At 42.3% G+C, this 20937-nt stretch overlaps 2 protein-coding genes across 2 annotated transcripts; both read left to right on the plus strand.

Moving 5' to 3' along the window:
- Positions 1–1483: 1483 nt before the first annotated feature.
- Positions 1484–3221, plus strand: TCEAL9 (transcription elongation factor A like 9). The gene is made up of 3 exons (XM_056124105.1): positions 1484–1554; positions 2048–2123; positions 2492–3221. Exon 3 carries the CDS (start codon positions 2562–2564, stop codon positions 2871–2873), a length of 312 nt encoding a protein of 103 aa, XP_055980080.1. The 5' UTR covers positions 1484–1554; positions 2048–2123; positions 2492–2561; the 3' UTR covers positions 2874–3221.
- Positions 3222–17249: 14028 nt separating this feature from the next.
- Positions 17250–20550, plus strand: BEX3 (brain expressed X-linked 3). Its single transcript, XM_056124128.1, has 3 exons — positions 17250–17305; positions 18882–19161; positions 19932–20550. Exons 1-3 carry the CDS (start codon positions 17250–17252, stop codon positions 20298–20300), a joined length of 705 nt encoding a protein of 234 aa, XP_055980103.1. The 3' UTR covers positions 20301–20550.
- The last annotated feature ends 387 nt before the right edge of the window (positions 20551–20937 follow it).

The following is a 20937-nucleotide window of genomic DNA, read 5'->3' on the forward strand; positions in this document are numbered from 1 at the left end:
ATATTTACAGGAGGAAATCTGAATGGGCCTGTAAAAGTACAAAATGTTTTGCCCTAAGAAAGAGAATATTGGTTTTATATTAGAAATATTATATTATAGGTACTGCATAAGTGTCTGCATAAATAAATAAAAATTGCAATAAAATCTTTATGGGCAAAAAAACTGATCAGATATAGAATATTCAATATAAATGAGATTTTAATTTGTTACTGAAAATATATAAAATCTTTTGGCAAACTAGGAATTACATAACTGTTCTCTGATATAGTAGAGAGACCCAAATCATTGTATCTTGGTTTTTCTAGTCCTCGAACCTACCCACACTAAGTGTTTTATTTTTCCACATAATCCCTTGAGCTCTTTATTCTGCTTCACAAAAAGAGGCACAAAAATGTACACAAAACAAAAATACATGTTTATGTACTTTTAAATTAATTTTCAAATGCTCCCATAATTATTATTGGTAATTTTACTGCTTTTACCAAAGACTTGAAGTTGAAAGGTAACCAACATCTGTTGAATATTTTCTATGAATCAAGTATTATCATATTAGAATCCCTAGTAGTAAAATGTATGTGATTTTTCCGTTTTTTAAGTGAGGTAACTGGAGCTCACAAAGTGTATCTCCTAATTTGTGGTTCTGCAGGCAGCAATGCCTCCAGCTAGTATCACCCACCACTAGTAGTACGGAGTCAAACATTGCTCTTTTTCCCCATTTTTAATCCTTTTCTCAAATGAAATCCTAATTGTACCAAAGTAGGTACACTTAAAAAAACACCAGGTGCTATTTTCAGCACTATACATTTACTAATTATAACTAAATTGTCATCTCACTGAACCACAGGTATAAATCCATCACTACTAGAGTAGTTTTGTCTTTGTCTTTTCCAACAATAAAATACATATTTCTGTGTGGGTAGGAAGAATAGGAAAGTATTAAGAAAATAGTAAAATATTGCATTCAGAAAGCTCACTTTTGCCCAAGGTTCCTACACTAAGCTCCCCACTCCCCCGCCCCCCAACCTGTTGTCAAACCAGTGCGGCTCCATGACAACCGAAGACTAAATTGCAGAGGAAATGGAGATTGGGGGAAGGGCGATGAATGGTTGTTCGTAATTCTGGCAGCTGAACGCAGGGAGACACAATTCTCCAAAGAAACAGAAAAGCTCAGTAGCTCCAGAAAAAGAAGCATCCCCGCCTCACATAATTAGAGAATGGCAACTAAAATTTTCCCTCTGCGATTGGCAACAACAACAATAAAGACTGACAAGGCCGAATGTTTAAGGGGCTTCTGGCGTTAAAAGCAGTGGGTGGAGGGGAAGATGGGAGGCGGGTCGTGCTGAAGGCGGGCGGCTGATGCTGGGCTTTTCTTGGGAGTGGAAATTGTGGACCGGAGCTCGCTGGTGACGTATATCTCACGTGACCAGGAGTCGACGTGTGCAGAAGTCCTGCTAAGTCCGGTCCTTGTTCCCGTCCGTGTATCACAGCCCTTCAGCAGTGTGGGCGGCGGTTCCTGGGACCTGATTAAGGAGTCAAATTGCCTCAACTTTTCAGGTCAGTGTCAAAATAAATGCTGCCTGGAGACTACAAAGGTGGCCTGAGGGGGAGGGGGGGAGGCCTGGGACAGAATTGAGGGAGCTCTGGTCAAGTCTACATTTCTAACTCCCGCTCCCGGTCTGCAGGATCCATGGGAAAGGGACCAGTAAAGTAGTCCCAGAGGAAGGATAAAGAGACCTGTGTTTGTTTGAAAAATAGCCATCCTCTTGTCAGTCACCTCCGGTCTTTCTTTCTCAGTGCTAACCATCCCCGGAGTCCCCTCCTCCGACCTAGACTTTGTAAATAAACCGCTTTTCCCTCTCCCCATCTGCTGGCAAATCGGACTCTTTTGTACTGTGGGGTGGAGGAAAAAGTGTGGGAAGAAGGCAAAAAAGTTTCCATACCCAAGAACCTTAATGAGAGAAAAAAAAAAGACTTGCTATTCGGTAGGCCAATCAAGCATTCATTTTTCCCTCCCCCGCCCTTTTCTCCCATTTCCGTTTATCCTTAGGTCGGCTAGTCTGTTGTTGTTGGCGCTGCACAGCACTGGAAAAAAGGTCGGGAAGGAACTGACCAGATCTGCACAAGTAAGTAAGAAGCATATTAAAAAAGACCCATAGAGTGAAGGTAGCTGGTCGTGGGGGCGCAGAGGTTGTGGGCCCTGCTATTTTCTCCCCTTATCCCAATCTGCGCAATTCCAGTGAGGCGGTGTGTTTGGCCTAGCAGGGGAGAATAGATTTGGGAAGATCAGGGAGGTGGGAAAATGAGTCCAGGAAAAAACTGTAGGGAGGGACTAGAAAGGGTTGAGGTGATGGCAAGCAGAGATGGGAGTGGTGGGCCTGGGAAAGCACTGATTGAGTCAACAAAAACATCACAAGCAGAGACCTTTGTCCAGAGCACAGGTCCACTTACCATTTGACTTATTGTCTTCTTTCTTCCTATAACTGTGTTCAAGGAAAAATAAGAAGTTAAAAAGGAAAGAGGGGAAGAAAACAAAGAGTGGGAAAAGGAAGAATAAACACAAGATGAAACCCTGTCAGATTATTGAAGAGAAACCAGAAAATGAGAGTGAACCAAAGCTTGAAGAAGCGCCAAAGCCTGAGGAAAATCCAGAGGAGGAGAAAGAACCAGAGGAAGAAAATGCAGAGGAAACTTTTAGAGAAAGGCTGATTCAGTCTCTCCAGGAATTTAAAGAAGATATACACAACAGGCATCTTAACAGTGAAGATATGTACAGGGAAGTGAATGAGTTAGATGAGATAAGGAGAGTAAGAAACAAACTTATAGTGATGCGTTGGAAAGTTAATCGAAACCACCCTTATCTCTACTTAATGTAACAAACTCATTTTTCTTATATTAACATTGCCATTTTGCTTTTTTTGATTTTTAGTTTCCCGATATACTTTGTTCATTTTCTACTTTCAACTTGTTGCTAATAGTAGCTTTAGTGCTTTGCTTGTTCATTGTATTTTGAGCCAATCTGTAAGTCTCTGTCTTTTTAATAGGAGAGCTTATTTGTACAAAAGAGGTTCCTGATAGGATATAACATGAAAAAGGTTACTAAGTAGTATGTGAATTTCATATTTTTGAAAAGGAAGAGTACATATATATTTTACATATGTGCACAGAAAAAAGTGAAGTTTGGAGGACAGTTAGTTAATTGTGTAGGGCTATGAGTGATTTTTAAAACTCTGCTTATTGTATTTCCTTACTGCTATGATGTACATGCATTATCTTTAATAATAATAAAAGTATAATAACAAAAGAAATGTATTATAGCAAAAGAAGAAACAACATCACTTACTAGCTTATTTCTCAAGACACTGGGTCATTTAATATTGGTTGACAGAATTTTAGAAGCAAATATCAATACCAAAGAACCATGAAGCCACTTAGAGAACCTTTTCTAATATATTTTCTCATATCCAAAATAGAGATGTGAGCTGGATATGACTGTTTTTTTCCTTTTTGTCCCAGATAGGACTCTAACTAATAAGGGATTCCTTTCAACTATGTGAGAGAGAAGATAGTTCTCACCTCATATAGGCAATTCTAGTGGGAGCCACTTTTGTTTTCTTCCTGTTGTGCCTGTCAAACCTACATCCCCTGCCATGCATATTGGATATTCTTGCCCCTTCAATCAGATCCATCACCTTTCAGGCCTCAGCTACTATTGATTTGCTAGAATTCTCTAAAGCCCAACATATTTCTTTATAGCCCCAAGTGAAATGAGTTACTGGGTGACCTCTATAGACATGGGGAAAATGTTTAGCTCTTCAGTTTACATTACTCCTGGATCTACGTTCAGAAATTAATCCTTGCAGTGATTTGGTGGATGTATGGGGAGTATTTAGGATGCCGGTGATTGAACCTAGGTCAGCCACATCCAAGACAAACACCCTACCTTCTGTACTATGGCTCTGGCCTGCAATCAGTATTTTAATTTAAATTCCTACTGCTTATCCATATAGAAATCATATTTAACGGGCATAGGACCAGAAGACAATCTGAATAACAAGTTTACTTTTTGTCTGAAACTTTTACAGTTTTAGCTGCTTGTTTAATTTCTTACATGTGAGTGAACTCTCCCAGAAATCTAGTAGCCCCTCCTTAGTTCAACTCTAGTTCAACTACTCTCATTGTTATCTGGAAATAAGAAAGTATTCTACAACTTTATGCAAATCTATGTAACTGTACGTGTATTGATATGTGCATATATTCTCACAGTGATGGTAGTTGTCTAATTTTGTGTCCCTTATAATGTTTCTTTGGGGACAGTTCATTTTTCCAGACCATTCTTCAGTGTTAAGACAACTTTATGAATGCTGATTGGGTTGGATTCCAGGAATGAGTGAGAAGTGGGTGCGAGGTCTAACTGTCCCAGCTTTACAAAACAGGATGTATCCATCCCCTGGTACTCAAAAGAGTGGTGCCCAAAAAGGATGTGGAAGGGCTCATCCAAATCCCATTTTTCTTTAGGGATGTCTAACTGGTTTTTCTACCCCAGCATATAGCAGGTACAAAACCTTCCTGGGCTGCTGATGGCTGGGCTTCCCTGAGCAAACATTTATAGAAGAACAGTTACCCACATTACAGATCAGAGCACTACATTTCCTTTACTCCATTTTTTACCTTTCACAAGGTGGGTTGATGAAAAAAAATTTATAGGGAAGAAGACAAGACCTCAAAAGTTACTAAAAACATGTATTGTGATGGACTATTCCAGCCATAACTTCTCCATGTAATCCGATAACTTGGTGTTAGATGGTCTGTGGTAGTTGAAAATGATTTTTAGGCAGTTCACAAATATTTTTATCATATATTTATTGAATGTGAGTCGAAGAATACTGTCTAAGGAAATTTCGTTTGCCTAAATTTAGGGTGATATTATAGTTCTCTTTTAAGAAATTAAGTCAATTTGAAGACAAAATAGACTACATACATAAATAAAATATTTATATTTATATGCCTAGTCTATATATAGTCTATATAGACAAAAATAGAATATATATTGTCTGGGGCCACACATGGTAGTGCTCAGGGTTTTATTCCTGTCTGTGCACTCAGGGATCATTCCTGGTGGTCTCAAGAGACCATATGGAGAGCAGGGTATCAAATATAGCTCAACTGCATGCATGCATCCTATATTCTGTGCTATCACTCATAGTAATATATTACTCATAGTAATATTTTGGGTGGCAGGCACATGGTGTGGTAAAAAACACCTTAATGGTAAACTAATTAGAATAACTAAATAGGGGTAGAAAGTATTTGGAAACACCTGTTATTAATGGTGCAGTCTGAAATTTTACCCTACATGGTCCAAATTAATGTTCATTTTACTCTACATGTTAAAATTAATGTATCAAGGCTGGAGAGATAGTAGGGTGCTTGCCTTGCAAACACTTGATCCATATTTTATCTCCAGTACCCAGTATGGTAGCCCAGCCCCACCAGGAATTACACGTTAGTGCAAAGCCAGTAGTTACCTCTGAACATTGCCAGTTGTGGCCCCCAAAACTATAATAATGTTACAAATTAAAATGTTGGAGCTGGAGAAATAGTACAGAGGGTAGGGTGTTTGCCTTGCACACGGCCGGGCTAAGTTCAATCCCAGGTGTCACATATGATCCCATAAACTCCACCACGAGTAATTCCTAAGTGCAGAGCCAGGAGTAACCCCCGAGCATCACTGGGTGTGAACCAAAAACTCCCCCATAATCTCCCAGAATAAAATGTTAACCTGTTATTCCTTAATGGATACTTGCAGAAAACATTAGATGAGAAATCAAAGCCATTATGACAAAAGTAATAGCTAAAAGAGCCGGAGAGATAGTACAGGGGTTCAGGCACTTGCCTTTTGTGTGGCTGACTCCTATTTCAGGCACCACATATGATTCCCCAGAATTTCCAGTAGTGATTCCTGAGCACAGAGCCAGGCATAAACCCTAAGCAATGTTGGGTGGGAGACCCCAAAATAAACAAAAATAGTGGTCCAAGCTTCGTGATGTTTTACATCCACACTCCATGATCCTCAGGTCCCAAGGGATAATGCAGTGTCCATTCTGGATACCTGCACATATAGCGCTTTCATCTACAGGAAAGAAACCTTGAGTTTAGGGGATTCAGCAGTTTCATATCAGAAGCTAGCTTATTCTATCCAGGGAAAGATAGTAAATATTAACTCATTCTTCAACATTCACGATCACGACCACCCTGTTGTTCGTCGATTGCCTCGAGCAGGTGCCAGTAACGTCTTCTTCGTCCTAGCCCTGAGATTTTTTTTTTAAAGTGCCATATTCAAGGCTTTTTCAGGGTTAGGAGAATGAGACCCATCATTGTTACTGGTATTTGGCATATTGGGTATACCACGGGGAGTTTGCCAGACTCTGCCGTGTGGGCATGTTACATTTGGTAGCCTGCCAGTTTGACCGAATTAGGAATGAGATGATAAGATGTTGCGCGGCCGCAAATGCGGCTGCGCGCTTCCGGGAGCTGAGTGTGATAATCTCTGGATCCTGGCCGTTGTTGGAGTTACACGGCAGTTGGTGGGTGTAACTGTCTAGTTACTGGGAGGTCCAGTCCCAAACTGTACAGGCTTGGAGATCTCAGCCCCGGGTCCCACACACCTGGGTTCCTCTGTCAGTTCTTTTATGCGTGAGGCTCATCCAAGTGTGTGGAGAGTGCTCCCAGTATGGCCTTGGCTGGGCCTCGGTGGTCTTCAGCTGTTGGGCCCTGGTGGAGACAGTCAGGCATAGGGTAGGAGACTCTGTCTTGTTCTCTCCCAGGAGCTGAGTGTGATGATCTCTGGATCCTGGCCGTTGTTGGAGTTATACGGCAGTTGGTGGGTGTAACTGTCTAGTTACTGGCAGGTCCAGTCCCAAACTGTGCAGGCTTGGAGATCTCAGCCCCGGGTCCCACACACCTGGGTTCCTCTGTCAGTTCTTTTATGCGTGAGGCTCATCCAAGTGTGTGGAGAGTGCTCCCAGCATGGCCTTGGCTGGGCCTCGGTGGTCTTCAGCTGTTGGGCCCTGGTGGAGACAGTCAGGCATAGGGTAGGAGACTCTGTCTTGTTCTCTCCCAGGAGCTGAGTGAACACTGAAAGAACACTCATTCTTCAACATTACTTGCTACAAACACAGCACTGTGAAATGGCCTGCCTTTAGAAAAAGTAGTGTTATGTTTCAGGTATTTCCAGTAAGAATGCTGAATCCTGAGGTCGAATACTGATTGTGATGCTCAGGATCACAGTCAAATTGCTTCTCAAAAACAATTTTTCTTGTGAAATCGTGTGTGAAGAGCAAAGTTTTCCAACATTACAGGTTAAATAAGTCAGGTAATACCTTATACTATAAACTATAAGCAGAACATTTATAACTCCAGTTTTCATTTAAGCTCAAAGGATTTTGAATGAATCTTAACTGAAGAAGCAAAAAAGGCACATCAACAAATAAACTATAGAAAAACAGTCTACAGAAATATTAAAGTTATTTTAAGTCATGTATATAGACTTAGAATATATATACTGCATATATATATATAGCATATACCACCTACCATGATGTACAAAATACAACAAAATACATCAGAAGAAGTAGGGAATGAAAACTAAAGACTCATCAGGATGCTAATAACTGGAATAAACTTAGGAAATTTTTTACTGAAAAAATTGTCTGCGTTTGAAATGCAGCCCAAGTATTTTTTTATGGGGGGATGTGGAGAGAGGTGGTTGGTCTTCATGACACATCCAGTGCTTCTGGAGTGAGAACTAGCTCAGTGTGAATTGCTCCCAGTGGTGCTCTGAGGGCTATGCAGTTCCAGTGACAAAACCTGGGCCTCTCTTATGCAAAGTATGTGTTCAAGACCATTGAGCTATCTCTCTAGTCCAGTCCCAAGTCCTTCACACTTGTAGTCAACACTATTTCTATAAAAGAGGAAAAAAAAAACAAGGTGGTGTCAGGATTTGAACCTGGGCTTCTTACATGCAAAGCTCATGCTCCAATCCTTAAAGTCATCTACCTATCCCTTTTTCTTTTAAAATTCATTTCTCACTGGTTTACAATATTATGGGCTGGAGTGATAGCACAGTGGGTAGAGTGTTTACCTTGCACGCGGCCCACATGACTGACCTGAGTTTGATTCCTGCCCCTCTCAGAGAGCCCAGCAAGCTGCTGAGAGTATCTCGCCCACACGGCAAAGCCTGGCAAGCTACCCGTGACGTATTCGATATATGCCAAACAGAGTAACAACAAGTCTCATGATGGAGACGTTACTGGGCCCTCTCGAACCAATTGATGAACAACGGGAGGACAATGCAGTGCTACAATATTATGGGATTTCAGAGGCTCACATCTCTATATGTGGAGAAATTACTAAATTATTCCACCATCAAAGTTTCTGTGTTAGTCCACCAGCAAAAATTCTCTTTACTCATTCTTTGTAAACACATTCCTTTTCAGCTAATAACCATAAGTTTTTGAATCTAGGAATTACTTTTGTTATTATTTCCTGTTAACTAGTTTGCTTTAGTTATTTATATAGAATATATAATGACACCATTTGGTTTTACCAAATTGTCTTTCACTTCCTTATTTATTTTATTTATTTCACCTTGTGTAATCCCCTCAAGATCATATGCTTTGTCCCAAAATGCACAATTTTATCGTTTTTATTTTTAAAAGAATATTTATTTTTATTTAAAATAAGACACTATCATTTGCAAAGTTGTTCACAATACAATTGTTTCAGGCATACAATGTTGTAACACTAATCGAACTCATATTGGCCCCTACCACTGTACTATTGCTTCAGTCCAGTTTCATCTTTTTAATGGCAGAGTATCATATTACAACAGGTTCTTTGGATCAGATCATCTTTTGAAAATTTTGGTTGCCAACATATTTTGGTTACTGTGAGATATATATATATATATATATATATATATATATATATATATATATTTGCGTGCAGCCGGCCCGGCCAAGCCGGGTTTGATTCCTCCACCCCTCTCGGAGAGTCATGCAAGCTACCAAGAGTATCTCGCCCGCACGGCAAAGCCTGGCAAGCTACCCGTGATGTATTCAATATGCCAAACACAGTAACAACAAGTCTCACTATGGAGACGTTACTGGGCCCGCTAGAGCAAATGGATGCATAACGGGAGAACTGTGATCATGACCGTATATTTGAAAGGATAGTTGCATGTTTATATGCCCAAACCAATTCCATTCTCCCGACCCTGAAAGAGCCACCAATATGGTAGCGTAAAGAAGGATGAGGAAGGAGAGGCTCATAAAATCTCAGGACCAACCTAGGCTGCCAAAACGAAGAAGGACAAAATGACTGCCTGTATTTACAATGCACAAACGCTGGCATTGGATGCATCCATTGAGGACCTGATCGTTCAAGAGCAAAAGATCAAGTATGACATCATTAGTCTAACCGAGAAAAGAAGGCGTCAATCACATCATGCCGTTTTTGAAACTAGGGAAGAACTGTTCCTTTGAACATGTGACAAAAGAGGTGTCAGTGGTGTCGATGTCCTTGTCAACAACACAAACTTGGCCATAGACATTCATTCATTCAAATGCCTAACAACTCGAATTGGACGATTACACTTGAATAGATGTGGCTCACTGCCGCCAGTTTCTATCTTCATTGTCTATGCACCAACATCCAATTATGATGAAGTAGAAATTGAGAAGTTCTACATGGAGCTGGAGAAGTTCTATAAAGACCACACCTTCTACAAGATCATTGTCGGTGATTTTAATGCTAAGATAGGACCGAGAAGATCAGCCGAATAATTCCACATCAGGACCCCTGGCCCAGAATGGAACGAACAGGGTGAGAGACTGTCCGAGTTCATCATGCCGACCAAGACCATCCATGGTAACTCACAGTTCCAGAAGACCAAATCTAAATGTTGGACATGGGAGTCTCCCCGTGAACGGTTCCACAACAAAATTGACCACATCATATTCAATCGATGGTTTTGCCTGACCAATGTCGCTGTTGTCCCAAAATTCCAAACGGGATTGGACCACCGTCTCCCTCGTGCAAAATTCTACTTCACAGAGCGAGGAAAAAGGGCTGCAAAGTTTAAGGAGAGAACTCACGGAATGACCACTAACTAGGAGCTCTTTGGCACTATTGCAGAAACATGGGAAGATGCCGTCGTTGACAACATTGACGAGGAATACGATCGAATGGTTCAGCACCTCCATGATTGTGCGAAGAATGCTGAGAGAGAGATAGCCACAAAAAGACGACTGTCTTCTAAAACTCGAGCTCATTTGCCAATGTGGCTTGGTGCAAGCCTCAGGCAACCACAAGCGAACGTCCGAGTTTGCAAAGCCATGCAGAGAAGCGATAAAGGAAGACCTCAAAGAGAGAAGAGCAACAGTACTGGCAGATGCAGCAGAAGCTGGGAAAAGCATTCGCAACGCCTGCCTGTCCTTCGCCAACAACAAGACCAGAATGACTGACCTCCGACATCCTGATGGATCAATCACATCTTCCAGAAGGGCAATGGAGAAGATTATCCATGACTTGTACTCGGATCTCTTTGATAGCTATGCCCACCTGCCCATATACCAAATTCCGCAGGATGGGTATGTCGTTCCCAAAGTTCTCCCTTCCAAAATCCGATATGGTATTTCGTCAGTAAAGAAGTGAACAGCACCTGGCCCAAACAAGGTCAGACCCGAGCACCTGAAGAACCTGCCGTCAGTACTCATCAATACACTGGCTCGGCTCTTCACACACTACCTGTATGAATGCAAGTTTCCATCCTAATGGAAAACCAGCAGGACTGTGCTACTGTACAAGAAGGGAGACATCCACGACATTGGCAACTATCTCCTGATCTGCCTTTTGTTTGTCATCTACAAGCTGTTCACTCAGTCATCCTGAAGAGAATTGGCAGAACACTAGATGAAGAACAACCATGCAAGCAAGCCGGTTTTCGAAAAGCATTTAGCACAATCGACCATATCCACACGATAACCAAGCTCATTGAGGTTTCTTAGGAGTTCAAGATGCCGCTCTGTCCAATGTCCAATGTCTCATTATTCTTCTTATAATGTAGAACCAATCCTTATGAAATTACTTGAGAACAATAAAGGACCCAGTTTTCTCGGTGTTGCCACACTTCAAAGACAACATCCATTCCACCAGTGGAAGAAAAGTTGGAAAAAAACTGACCTCATCTTTTGAGTGCACTTACCTGGAGTATCAAGCAATCTTAGCAATCTCAGTAGTTGGAAAAGCATGAGAAATGATAATATCCTGATTTTCTCAGGAAGACAGCCTCCTGGTTAGAAGCGGCTGTAAGAAAATATCCTGTGGTTTTGACTGATGTTTAGTGTATAATTCATGTATCCTTAGGAGTGAGGATGGAGGAAAAGATCTAGGGGGCAAATACGACAGAATCTTGACTTTCCTATGGTGTTGTAGTACATTTTTATTGATATATCTCTGTTGAATGCATATTCTTAAGATCATTTCCAGAGGCTCTATTGTTTTCTTTCGAAAGTAATTTTCACCAGTTTGCTATTTTCTGGGCCATTCCTGCCTCTGCTTGGGGCATACTTCTGGATCTGTGCTCATGGATCACTCTTGGTAGGCTCAGGGAATCATATGAGGTTCTGATGATAGAAACTGGGTCAACATGGGAAAGACCAGAGGTTTACCCCACTGTACTAGCTCTCTGGACCTTTTCTGGCAAATTTTGCACCAATTTAAATTATCAATAACCATCTGTTACAGTACATGTTTGCCTACATTCTCATCAACACTGGTCACTGTTAATCTTCTAAATCTTTGCTTTTACTTGGTATTTCATATTATTAAATTGAGGTAACATTAGTTGAAATATCTGTATGTTTTTGGGTAGAATTTCATGCCTCTACAAAATAATGAGATTAATTTTCATAGTCTTTTTCAGTACTTTCCTATCACATTAAAATATTTAATACAAACTAAAAGACTCCTTTGTATCTCTGATTTGGTCAATTTACTCAGCTCTGCTGATTTCGTTATAGTTGTCACACCAGATTTCAAAGGTATTAAATTACTTCCCACATCTGGTCCTTTTTATACTTGCAAATATCTCTATCTGAAATTCTCTCACTCTAACACCTGGCATGGTTTTTCTTTATCTTCATGCCAATTGTCATTCAGAAATAATTTCCTTAGAGGTCTGGGTTCCTTATAGGTTGGTAACATATTTTTCCTTAGTTACTTTTACTCTGTCACCATCTATCAATATGTTTTATTTCATTAGTTCTTGCCACTACCTTTATATTTTTCCTTTGTTATCAATTTGTATTCACTACATTGGTAGGTCTTTGAGGAGAAGGACTCTTTAGACCTGCATAAATATTTTCCTGCTGTACTGCTAGTCCTTAAAACAGTATGTGGCAGACAGTAGATGCTGAACTATTTATTAAAGCAATTAACAATTATTATATTATATTGACCATGTTTACTGTCTTTGTGAACTACTTATATCCACTGCTCATTTTCTATTGGTATGTTGATTTTCCTTAAAATTAAGAACTCTTAAATGTCACGGATAGCATTTTTGTTTGTTTGGGGGCCATACCCAGTGGTTCTCAGGGGTTATTTCTGTCTCTGCACTCAGGAATCCTCCTGGCGGTGTTCACGGGACCATATGGTATGCCGGAGACCAAACCTGAGTCAGCTGTGTACAAGGCAAGTGTCCTATCAACTGTACCTCTCTGGCCCTCTTTTAGGTTGTTAAATGTTTGCATCTATGTATTATTAAAAAGGAAATATCTCTGTTTTATGGGTGTGTGGAAAACAGATGCACAGGGTGTCATGTGACTACAGTGATTCCAGCCAGGCCTATGTTCTGTGCTCTATAATTTGAATAACATTGCTGACCCTCAATAACATTTTTGTTGTTGAACTTTCTTTATCATTCTAAGGGATATATCTGTCTCACTACCTACTAATATGAATAGGATTGAATCCATGATATATATGTATACATATATATTAAAGACATTTAATATGCCAAACACAGTAACAAGAGGTCTCGCAATGGAGATGTTACTGGGCCCGCTTGAGCAATTAAAGATTTAAAGGTTTTGGCTCACATAGTTATGAAATCTGCAAGTACTTATAGCCTATAAACTTAAGAAGAAGGTAAGCTAGTGGTGTTGATTGATGGCCTGAGAGATAGAGAGTAGCCAAGGGTCTTAATTAGAAGTCCTGAAAAGGTACACCACAGGAACACCAAAGGTAGAAAATCAATGTCCCAGTTCAATTAGTATGGCAGAGAACAAGTCCAATCTCTGTCTTTTTGTTATATTCAGACTCTCAATAGATTGGATGATGGTCACCCACTGGAGGAGGGTCATCATTACCCTGCTCGCCAATTCAAATGTTCTGCTCTTCTTGGAATACACTCACAGATAACGAGGCATTTCTTGGCCTAGTCAAGCTGACACTTAAATCATACCTTATTTTTCTGTATTTTTCAGATGTTATTTTAGAGGTTGGAGTGAGGATGATAGAGTAATGAAATAACTTTGTACCAGATTACCTAGGGTAAGATTGCTATCACCAGGTGAGTGATTTATTATCAGAGACTCAAGTTTGATTTCCACAGAGCATGCTGACAAGGAGTTTCCTTAGGTTTGAATAGCACCATGAAAGACTGAACTGTATTTTGCATGTAATTCTTAATTGATGGCCCTTGAGTTCACACAATTCCTAAGTCTCTTCGTCTTACTATGAAATAGTTCCTGCAGAGCCCGTATTTCAACATCTCTTCTTCCCTCTCCCCACCTCCAATTCTAGAGCTATTAGACATGGTAGGATTTATTTTTCATGCCTCTCTAAAATTGGGAAATTTAGTAAGGAGGTAAATCCTAGTCTGGTCTTTACCACACCACCATGCCATCTTCCAATAGTGTTCTTTTCAGGCTTCTATAACATATATGTTTGGGGGCCCACATGGAGTTTTAAAGACAAGGGTATCAATCTCAGGAAATATATGTTCTCCCCTTACTTCTTAAACCTTGCTAGAAACTATCAATAAAGGTAAATATTAGTGAGTCAACTATTAATCAATGAACCATTGACCATTTTCTTTGTGGAAAGAACTTTATGCATGTGATTTATTTCTTCTAATAATATATTTTATAAATGGACAACATTGCCTTGATAGATAATTGACACAGTCACACATGTAGTAGTTTGCAGATTGGATATGAACCCAGACATGTCTGATAACACAGCTCGCATTTCTAATAAGTGTCTTTCAAATAGACAGTATTAATAGAATTACCTGTACCAAGAGTCGTTAATTGTGAAGCAGATTCCAGGAATCACTAGCATTTTTTAAAAGATGGTTATTGGGTATAAGTTTTTAATCTTAGCTTTGGGGGTTATATAATAGTGTGTATCTAAAACATATATAATGTTCTGTATTTGTAAAATCCCAAACTATGTATGTACCAGGCATATTTTCTTCCTTTATTCATTGTCCAGGCTAGTTTAACAAGGTAATATATTGCATAGGAATGTAGATACAAAACTAGAGGCAGTATTTTTCCTGTCTTGCTTTAGTACATACAAATCTTTTGGATCCTTTATCACAACCAAAACTTACTAATTGTTTTAATAATAATCTCACATTTCTAAAGATAACTCCATTTCCTTTTATTCCATCCATGTCAGATAAAATTAATTTTAATAAGATTCATTCCCTGCATTACAAATTGTAGCTCGCTTGTGTAAAGGATCTGCCACTAACAGTTCACATCAGACTTTTGGTGTGTTTTGATTAGTTCTTGTGGGAGTGGGGGTCTCATCATTTCAAATTTATAATTCTCACTATATTTGGGCAAAACGAAACTAGGGTTATATTCCTATTTAATAATCCTTTGGGCTGGAGAGATAGCACAGCAGGTAGGGTGTTTGCCTTGAATGAGGCCGACAGGGTTCGATTCCTCTGCTCCTCTCGGAGAGCCTGGCAAGCTACCGAGAGTATCCCACCTGCACAGCAGAGACTGGCAAGCTCCCCATGGTGTATTCAATATGCCAAAAACAGTAATAACAATCGCACAATAGAGATGTTACTGGTGCCAGCTCGAGCAAATCAATGAACAATGAGAGGACAAAGTTATTACAGTGTAGTGTTAATAATCCTTTAGGGATTTTCTGTGGAAATACCTGATTCTTCTGACCAGAAGGACTACTTTAATTCTATATTTTCACATAATGTAAATGATATTTATACTAATAGATAAGTTGGGACATCCCTTTTTAAAAAAATGTATTTATTTATTTATTTATTTAATTTGAGTCACCATGAGATACAGAGTTACAAAGTTGTTCATGCTCAGGTTTCAGCCATACAACTTTCCAACACCCATACTTTCAAAACTGTACATTTCCCACCACAATACCAATTTCATTTCCCCCATCCCCCATTCCTAGCTTGCCTGAAAGGCAGGCATTTTCTTCTCTCTCTGTCTCTCTCTCTGTCTCTCTCTCTGTCTCTCTCTCTCTGTCTCTCTTCTTCTCCATCTCTCCTTTCGGACATTATGGTTTGCCAGACAGATACTGAGACACTTCTATTTTCTACCTGTGACTTTTTAAAGATATATCATCTTGTAGAACAGAACATTCCTCAAGATGAGTTTCAGTTGCAAGTTTATTTGCTTTCCATACCTTTTATTTATTTAGTTTTGGGACGTATCTGGCAGTACTCAGTACTTACTACGGCCTCTGCTCTCAAAGATCACTCCTGGAGGGCTTGGGTGGGGAATAATATAGGGTGCCAGGGATTGAACTCAGGCCAGCTGCATGCAAGACAAGTATCCAAACTGCTGTACTATTGCTCCAGTCCAAATACAAAATTTACACAATTTTCAAATCACATCAAAACTTGTCAGAGGGAGAGGGACATAGAATGATCACAATCATTTGGGGGATATATCACTATCACTATCACCCTGTTGTTCATCGATTCACTCGAGCAGGCCCAGTAACATCTCCATTCATCCCTGTCATGTGCTAGTGTAGCCCGATGACATATTTGGGCTCCTTCAGTGTCAGGGGAATGGGAACCATTCATTGTTACTGTTTTTGACATATCGAGTATGCCACGGCTAGCTTGTCAGGCTCTGCGGTGCAGGCGGGATACTCTTGGTAGCTTGCCGGGCTCTCCGAGAGGGATGGAGACTTTTGGGGCAGCCTCTAATCACCTTTACAGATGTTCCAGTCAGGCATATAGGTGGGTATGATACTCTCAGTAGCCTGCCAGGTTCTCTGAGAGTGAGAACTAGAGAATAAGAGGTCGCGCGGCCACGAATGCTTCTGGGAGCTTGGTTTTAGAGTCTTAGGATCCTGGCCGTTGATGGGGTTACACGGCAGTTGGTGGGTGTAACTGTCTAGCTACTGGAAGGTGGGGGAGCTGAGTGGAGGAGAACCAGTCCCAAACCGAGCAGGCTTAAGCGATCTCAGCCCCAGGTTCCGCACACCTGTGTTCCTCTGCTGGTTCCTCGTCCAGGCATGTGGAGAGTGGTCTCAGCATGCCTTTGGCTGGGTCCTGGAGGTCTTCAGCTGTTGGGGCTCTGCTCAGGGCGGAGAGGGAAACTTAACCCGCCCTCCTCCAAGGGGCCCCGGTGAGGACTGCCAGGTGCGGGGGCAGGTGACTCTGTCTTGTTCTCTTCCAGGAGCTTGGTTTTAGAGTCTCCGTATCCTAGCCGTTGATGGGGTTACACGGCAGTTGGTAGGTGTAACTGTCTAGCTACTGGAAGGTGGGCGAGCTGGGTGGAAGAGGCCCAGTCCCAAACCTTGGCTTGGAGATCTCAGCCCCGGTCCTGCACACCTGGGTTCCTCTATCAATTCCTCGTCCAAGAGTGTGGAGAGTGGTCTCAGCATGGCTTTGGCTGGGTCCTGGAGGTCTTCAGCTGTTGGGGCTGTGCTCAGGGCGGAGAGGGAAACTCAACCCGCATTCCTCCAAGGGACCCCGGTGAGGACTGGCAGGCGCGGAGGCAGGATTATAGTGATATATATATATATATATATATATATATATATATATATATGCATAGTGTAAGAATAATACCCAAAGATAATAGAAACAAGGGAAAGAAGGACTGGTCCATGGTAGGAAGCTTGTCATAAAGGGAAGGTGGGGTAAGTGCAGTTAGGAGAGCGCTAGAACCATTATGATACTGATAGTTAGAAATGAACATTCTGGACAAGAACTTAGTGCTGAAAGGAGGTAAGTTGATATGCATGGTACCCTTACAGTAACAGTATTGCAAATCACGGTGTGAAAAAGGAAGACTAGGGGGAAAAGAGAGAGAAGAAAAGTGTCTGCGATAGAGGCAGGTTGGGAGAGGGAAGGGTAAGAGGGAAACCGGAGACATTGGTGGCAGGAAATGTGCACTGGTGAAGGGTCAGGTGTTGGAACATTGTACGACTGAAAATCATGAACGACTTCATAACTGTGTCTCTCACGGTGATTCAATTAAAAACTGAAATAAACTTATGCATATCATGTATTTAACTTCTGAAATCATTCAAAGGAGACACTTAATAGGGGTTGACTGGGAGGTGTGAAAAGAAAACTGGGAATAAAAGGCTCCTGTTCTCCAAAGACAACTATGGTATCAAAAATAGCGCATAAATTCATGTTAAATGGCCAATAATCTTATAACTGTATTTCTCGCTGAAGCTTACAGATTATTTTGAAAATACCAACTGTACTCGCGAAGATTTCTCCATTTTTTCAAAATAAAATTAAAAGAAAGCAAAAAGAGATGTTGATATTGTTTGGAGCCCCAAGTAAATATTTTCTATGTGGTGAGCTTAAACAATGCCGTTTTATAATCTTCAGACTGACATATTCCTTTTCAAAATCAACGCTAATTTAAAACTAGTTTGCGCCATACATGCTAGGAGAAAAGGGAGCTCAGATAGAGAAGGGAGCACCAAATAAAGGGTGTTGGGAGGATCCTCCCAGGATGGGAGAAGCATGCTGAAAGTAAACCAAACATGATTGCCACACAATACCTCCTTTGCAAACCACAACAACCAAAAGGAGAGAGAGAACAAAGGGGAATGCCCTGCTACAGAGGCAGGGTGGGATGGGGGTGGGGGTGGGGGTGGGAGGGATACTGAGATCAGTGGTGGTGGGAAATGGGCACTGATGGAGGGATGGGTTTCAATCATTGCATAATTGAAACCCAAGCACAAAATTTGTAAGTCTACAACTGTACCTCCTCATAGTGTCTCACCAATACAAAAAAAAAATAAATAAATAAAAAATTGATCATTGTGTGACTGAAACCCAAGCACAAAAATTTGCAAGTCTATAACTGTACCTCATGGTGTTTCACTAATAAAAAAATAAGCACAGCGGGTAGGGCGTCTGCCTTGCACGCAGCCAACAAATAAAAAATTAAATAAAAAAAACTATTTTGCAGCATGAAGTTTTAAAAAGTAGAAAAATATACAGCCCACTCCATCTCCCTGCCTTTCTCTGCCAAATACTCTTCCCTCTCTCCACCCTAGTTCTCTTTCTAACTTTTCTAGAAGGGGTTGACTTTAGGGGACTTGGTAAGTAGTGGTGGCTGTGCCACAGCAGAATGCAATAGGACATGAAGGGCGGGCAGCAAATGGCTGCAGAGAAGAAGCGAGACAGCAGAAAAGGCAAAGCAAAGGCCTAGCCGAGAGTGGGAAAAGAGGAGGACGTTACAGACCCTCCTTAGTAAGCAGAGATGGGCCCCACTCCAACCGCTGGGAGGTGATGCTACTTGTGGGACCTAAGATTGGAGAAACAACTTGAGTGGCAGAGCAGCGCGCGCTGGGGCAGCCTCTGTTCGTTGTTGGTGGCGCGGGCTGGGGGTGGGGGGCGGATGGCTTTGCGCGTGCTCGAGGGGGAGGGTCGTAGGGGCTCCCGCTGCACTGGTCGCGGGAGTTGGGGGCGAGTTAGGCGGTGACGCGGGGCCTTCACGTGACCGAGAACTGCAGAACGACGCAACCTTCGGTGCAGTCGTCACTCCCGTCTGGGTACCAGCTCCCCGCTGCCCAGCGCACGGCGGGCTGGCATCAGGCCCGGGGAAAGCCAAGCAGGTAAGGGCCCTGGTGCCCGAGTGTTAGGACACGGGTGGTATTAGCCTGCCTCCCCCCGCCCCCCCCTCCCCCCCCCCCCCCAGTCTGACGAAGGGAATCTGTGCAGCTTATTCCAGCCGGGTTTCTCCAACCCCGCCACTCACCCCACCCCCAGCCTTCTTGGGAACACAACTAGCGCCTCCGGAGCTGGGTGGGCGCAAGGGCGAGAAAATTCTAGGGGAGGGTCCTCAGCCACTAACAAGGAGGGGCGCGGGGGCGAGCATCCGTCGAGTTTCTCTGGGAAAAAATGGTGGGCATGCCCGGAGGAGAACGGTGCGGTGGATGGAGCGAAAAACGTGGGGCGAGGGCAGCGGGAGAGGCCGGGCGGTGACTGCCCTTTGCTCCCCCTGCCCGGCCCTCTGCAGGTCTGCGGGTCCCAGCGGCGCAGTCCCGGCGGCGCCCTTGGCTGAGAAACGGGCGGAGGAGGAGACGACCAGGAGAGGCCAGGTCGGTGCCGGGGACGGCGGGGCGGGGGTGCAGGGATGGCCCACTCGGAGACCCCTCCCAGCCGTCTTCTACCGTCCTCCATTTTGATGAGCTCTGGAGAAGAACCCTGGGAAAGGGAAAAATGGTGGGCTTCGGGGGAGGGCGAGGGAGGGGGCTCAAATCGGAGGCCCCCTGGCGGACACGCAGCTGCCAAGGTGCAGGGGAAAGTTCAGGATGCCGAAGGCGGCAGATCCGTGTTTCACGCGTTCCTCCTCTCTCCCTGCCTGTGTGTAGCTTCAGATCAGAGAAATCCAGCAGGAGAAAAGAGTCTCAGCATGGCACATGCCCACCAGGAGAACGAAGAAATTGAGCAGCCGATGCAGAACGGAGAGGAAGACCGCCCTTTGGCAGGGGGCGAAGGCCACCAGGCAGCAGGAAATAATCGAAGAGGACCAGCGCGTCGACTTGCCCCTAATTTCCGATGGGCCATACCAAATAGGCAGGTCAATGATGGGATGGGTGGAGATGGAGATGATATGGAAATGTTCATGGAGGAGATGAGAGAAATCAGGAGAAAACTTAGGGAGCTGCAGTTGAGGAATTGTCTGCGTATTCTTATGGGGGAGCTCTCAAATCACCATGACCACCATGATGAATTTTGCCTTATGCCTTAACTCCTGCCATTTTTCCTTGAAATTAATACTGTGATACCCGCTGTTTTCTCTTCCCTTGCTTTTTGCTGATATGCTTTTTACTGTTCCATTTGCTGTGAACCTTATGCAAGTTCCATGTTTCGGGTAGGTTCTGTGTTACCAGCTTCTAATTGGAGATTGCCTTTGCACCTAGACAAAGTTTCTTTCTGTCAATGATAGTTTTACCCATGCATGGAAAAATGTAAAGTGAAATAAAGCAATTGAAAAGCAACCTGCATATTTATTGTCTCATTACAACAAAACAGAAATCAAATGCCCCGGTTTTAATTGGGGCACATTTTCCTGTGGTTGGATATAGGACCTTTTCATTTTTATTGTCTCGAGTTTTAGGCTCAATAAGAATACTTTTTCAGTGAGTTTGCACATATAGTACAGGAACAAAAAATTACTGGTTTAATTAAAAGAATAAACTTGAAATATCTTCTAGGCTTAACTGGAAGAATAAACCTTGCCTTGTTTATAGATACATTCCGTTAATGAGTCAATCTTCTCGTCAGTGATATGGAAAACAATGCTTACCTTACAGGGCTTCTGAGTGTGATGTGGAACTGTGTTGGCCTGCCTCCTGTATGCAACTCCCCAGCATGTAACAGGACCC

The sequence above is a fragment of the Sorex fumeus genome, unplaced genomic scaffold, assembly GCF_029834395.1.
Source record: "Sorex fumeus unplaced genomic scaffold, SorFum_2.1 ptg000050l, whole genome shotgun sequence".
In the NCBI taxonomy this organism is placed as follows: domain Eukaryota; kingdom Metazoa; phylum Chordata; class Mammalia; order Eulipotyphla; family Soricidae; genus Sorex; species Sorex fumeus.